Source organism: Triticum dicoccoides, chromosome 1B, assembly GCF_002162155.2.
Source record: "Triticum dicoccoides isolate Atlit2015 ecotype Zavitan chromosome 1B, WEW_v2.0, whole genome shotgun sequence".
Lineage (NCBI taxonomy): Eukaryota > Viridiplantae > Streptophyta > Magnoliopsida > Poales > Poaceae > Triticum > Triticum dicoccoides.
In genome coordinates, this window is record NC_041381.1 from 626,904,237 (window position 1) to 626,908,679 (window position 4,443).

At 45.9% G+C, this 4,443-nt stretch overlaps 1 protein-coding gene across 1 annotated transcript in view; it reads right to left on the reverse strand.

Annotated features, from left to right (window-relative positions):
• Positions 1 to 3,429, reverse strand: part of LOC119349209 (beta-galactosidase 8-like) — an 8,510-nt gene extending 5,081 nt beyond the window's left edge. The window contains exons 1-7 of the mRNA XM_037617241.1: positions 3,120 to 3,429; positions 2,891 to 3,004; positions 1,950 to 2,145; positions 1,323 to 1,411; positions 1,135 to 1,215; positions 946 to 1,040; positions 269 to 339 (exon numbers count right to left, since the gene is read on the reverse strand). Of these exons, the coding sequence (XP_037473138.1) occupies positions 269 to 339; positions 946 to 1,040; positions 1,135 to 1,215; positions 1,323 to 1,411; positions 1,950 to 2,145; positions 2,891 to 3,004; positions 3,120 to 3,194 (721 nt within the window). The 5' untranslated portion in view covers positions 3,195 to 3,429. The remainder of the gene's footprint in view (positions 1 to 268; positions 340 to 945; positions 1,041 to 1,134; positions 1,216 to 1,322; positions 1,412 to 1,949; positions 2,146 to 2,890; positions 3,005 to 3,119) is intronic.
• Positions 3,430 to 4,443: the final 1,014 nt, after the last annotated feature.

Here is a 4,443-nt window from a genome sequence, read left to right on the forward strand (position 1 = left end):
GGGGCGGTTGTTGAAAATATACGGTTATTTACACTTGACTGTATCACCCTAATCCGTCATTCAGTACCACACAAGCAGTTATATTTGAAACCCTTTTGGCTGAGCTGGGACCAAAGTCCACGTGTTGCTATGTTCATGACCGCCAAACATGCGCGTGAGAAGCTTTAAGCGAATTTTGGGTCTAGGGTGTTTACATTAACATCCATGTCATATTTTTTTTACAGGAAGAACATTCACATCATCATAAAAGTCATTTAGTTTGATTTACCAGCGAAGACATCATCTTGAAGAATTGCTCCATTCTTTAAGGTATTAGTAGTGCCCCCATCAGTTGTATACCTAAAAGATTATTTGTGAAACTCATAATCACGACTTTGATAACCACTATTTACAAAGAACAAACAAACATACTGATGCTAACTTTCAGAAGCTTTTCTCTAAACTTAAAATAAATTAATTAATAGAAAGATCGATCAGATGAGAGCATCATGGTGATTTTTTATCGACTGGATATCTTTTGACTCTCTTCTATTCTGGTTTGTCAATGCAGAATGCAAGTACGTTAATCTAATGTAAAGTGTCAACAAAAGGTAGGTCTAGTATCAAAAGTGTTCATACAAATTATCTGTGTAAAGGATTATTATTTGAGCACATATCTAATCTTGCTTATTATAAGAGGAAACTGATAAGCAGGACAAGAGTATTATTTCAGCCCAATTCTGAATGCAAAATAAAACAAATAGAATTAGATCGTAAACCTCCCACAAAGGGCACTGCTAGCAAGGCCAATCTGAATGTTGTATGAAATTTCACCACTACCATGCCTAGTAAGTATGCAAAATTACAGTTATACCCTAAATGAGTTTGTACATAATCTATAGAATAAGTAATAAATTTAGCAGACAGTACTAAGATGTAAAAATTATGAGAAGGGAAACTGCGTACAGCACAATGTCATTCCCCAGATATCGTCTGGCCAACTGAACAAGGTAATGAAGGTAATTCTTGTCATCTCCAAATGAACCAAATTCATTTTCAATCTGCTAGACAGGGAAAAAATATTAGTTACTTGTTACATAAAACATAAAAATGGTTATGAAGTGGTTAACTGATTTAAACAAATGATGGACTTGCCTGCACCATGATAATTGGACCTCCATTCTCGTATAACAGTGGTGCTACTTTTGGGAGCAAGACTCTCCACCATCTCTCTACCTATAGAACTAGCTAACCTTGGTCAAAATATCTCCAGAAAATCCCAAAGCAATGATGGCAGTATCATACGTAAAACCCTAAAACTGGTGATGTTTTGGGCAGCTTACCAAGGAAAGATAGGTTGAGTCTGATGATCGCAGTTTAAGGGCTGGTTCTATGGTGAGCAACCATGGTGGAAATCCCCCTAAATCCCATTCTGCATGACAGGTTCAAGAATTCATAGATCACATCGACAAAAAGCTCAACCGAAGGGTATGAACTATCACAACCCAATCAACTCTGAACTCTGAAACTATATGGAATCTGTACTAATACAAAGAACTTCTGAACCGGGTATAACAAGTTAGGAACTAATCGTAGTAAATTAGCATGAGGAAATGATGGTTTCTGTTCTTGATCAAGTGGAGGCATTTTACTCTCTGCTTCATCAGACAGGGTCGCAGAAAACATCCGACATGAGAACTGACACTACGACTATTGTTAGTCCTTTGACTTTTACAGAGTTATTTTGTAAGTAAAAGTGCTAGAAGGCCTTATCAGCCATAAAATCAGCAGACTATGAAATACATATTTCAGAGGATGAAGGGGTGACTATTTCGATTATTAGAATATTTGTCTGAAGTTTATAAATCTGCTTAGCCATGTCTTTGCTATTCTCAGTAGACGGAAACGATTATCTGGATAGTCATATTGACATGCTGAAATGGTAAAATTTCAGTAAGCTATGAAATTACCTCCACAAATATATGGACCTACACGAAGCATGACAAGCATTTCTAATTCTTGAGCAAGTCTTAGATATGATTCAATGTCAGCGAAACCCTTGAATTCCCAGCTCTGTGGTTCCGGCTCGTGCAAATTCCAAGGAACATATGTTTGGATTGTGTTCAGGCCTAGTGCCTTAGCCCTTAAAAGGCGATCTTTCCAGTACTGCACACAGAGAATGCAACGTGCAAGTAAGCTCGCAATAAGATATATGGAAGAACATAAGCTGATAAATGGGCCATGGTCTCTAGAAACAAACCCAGATCAGAAAGATATACAGAAACATTTATTTCCCTATCAATAAAACAAATTCATCTCGGATAGCTTATTCAGTCATTTTATAAGTGTTTTTTTGCGGGGGGGTCATTTTATAAGCTGGGTGTAGCAAAAATAGACTCCGAGTATGACAAAAAAAATGCTACTCCCTCCGATCCATATTAATTGTCGCTGGTTTAGTACAAACTTTGTACTAAACTAGCGTCAATTAATATGGATAGGTGGGATTAGTAAAATATTTCAAAGAGAAGCCGCAATTTCGTCAATCTATCACAGCCATGCAAGCTCAAGGTCACCCGATTTGTTGAATACAGTCTGTGATAGATTGAACACGCTGTACAGAATTGTTAGTAAACTAGTAGTATAGTACAGAATTTCTGAAATGCACCAAAATTCTGTACTACGAACATGTACAGAAATCAATTTCTGTCAGAACTAAACCTACAACACATGTACAGAACTGACTGAATTCGCGACTACTAATACTCTGAAATGCGCCAAAACCACCAATCTATCAGTCGAACCTCACTTGTCATCGCGAATTTACTGACTGAACCACTCCACTCCAGGCTCTCTAGCAGATTGCAGTGACATGTACAGTAATACCAGTCGGAAGAGGGCGGGATTCATTCACCTCGGGGACAATGCGGAAGTAGTGCACGTCGCCGCCGACGATCTGGAACGGCGCCCCGTCCTTCCAGAAGGCGTCGTCCTCGATCCAGAACCTCCTCGAGGCCTCGCCGCGGACCTAGCAACAGCGACACCCGCACCGCAAGACGAGTCAGGCGCCACCAGAACCAAATCGATTCAAAGCCCGAGCAAACCAAGGATCGGTCGGCGCGAGGGAGAGCGCGCGCGCGTACCGTGGAGGAGAGCGCGGAGCACAGCGAGAGCGCGAGGAGGAGAGAGAGCCTCCCGAAGCTTCCGGCGGAGGCCATTGCGGGTGCCCCAGTGGCCTCCGCTCACCCGCCGCTGCTGAATGAGTGGATTCCTTCTAGCTCGTGCCGCGGGGAAGCGTGAGGAGCTGGACGGCGGCTCGGTGTGGCGACGGGCACGGGGAGGAGGAGCCCGCGAGCGCGTGCGCCGGAGTGATGGCGGTCTCCGGCGCTGAGGTGGTAGGTAGGGCAGGGGCGCGGCTGCGGTTGCCTGACGCTGACGGGGAAGCGGACTGGGACTCTGTCATTTTTCCAGTATATGAATATGAATAAACTGTTGCGCTGTGTCGTTTGCCTGGTGGGAGATGCTGTTTATCCACAGATTTTCAGATTCTTTGGCATATCGACGACGTGACGGCATCTCAACTCTTTACTGAACTATATGAGCCGTGATAAACCGGAAATCCAATTTGGGTCGGAGCCCGCAAAATACCGACACGCAAAAACATGCGCACCCGAGTATATATGAAACTGCATAATTTAAAAAAAATCGCGGAAGAAATTGCAACTGTAGTAGTTCATCACATACTACATATATCACATGGTCAAACATTAATTCATTAGAAACACTAGTTCATACTACATACTACTAGTACTAGAAGGGGTGGGGATCTCAACCGCGGCGAGCTCGCGGCCATGGACGACGCGATGGAGGAGCTCAATCCTCCTTGTCGGACCTGCCGAGGTCGTTGTACTTCTGCTTCTGCTCCTCGCGGATGCGCCGCCACTCCTCGCCCTTCTCCTTGGCGAGAAGGTTCGCCGCGACCGCCTGCTGGAACACGAGGTCATCAAGCTCCTCCTGGTGGCGCCGGCGCTCCGCCTTCTCGCGCAAGCTGCGTTCGGCTATGGCGGCCGCGACCGCGTCATCATCGGCGACGAACTCCTCGGGCCCGACGACACCGCGGTGCACAACCTCCTCAGGCTCCTGCTTGACGACGACGACCTCGATCTCCTCCGGCTCCTCCGACCACTCCCTCTCAAGGGGAGAAGGCTCGCGCCGGAAGAGGAAGAGCTCGCGGCGTGGGAAGATCTCGCGCCGGAGGACGAGCCCGCGACGAAGGAGGGCGTACGCCCGTGCCGACGACCATATTCCTCCGTCTCTCGGACGCGGAAGCTCGCCGGCGGCGAGAGGCTCCGGTTCGTTCACTTCCTCGCCCCGTCCAAGCGGACACGCCGCTCGCGCTCGAGGTCGTCGCCGCAGCCGGATCTACTCTCGGAGCCGCCGTCGAAGCTCCAAATGCGGCGCCACATG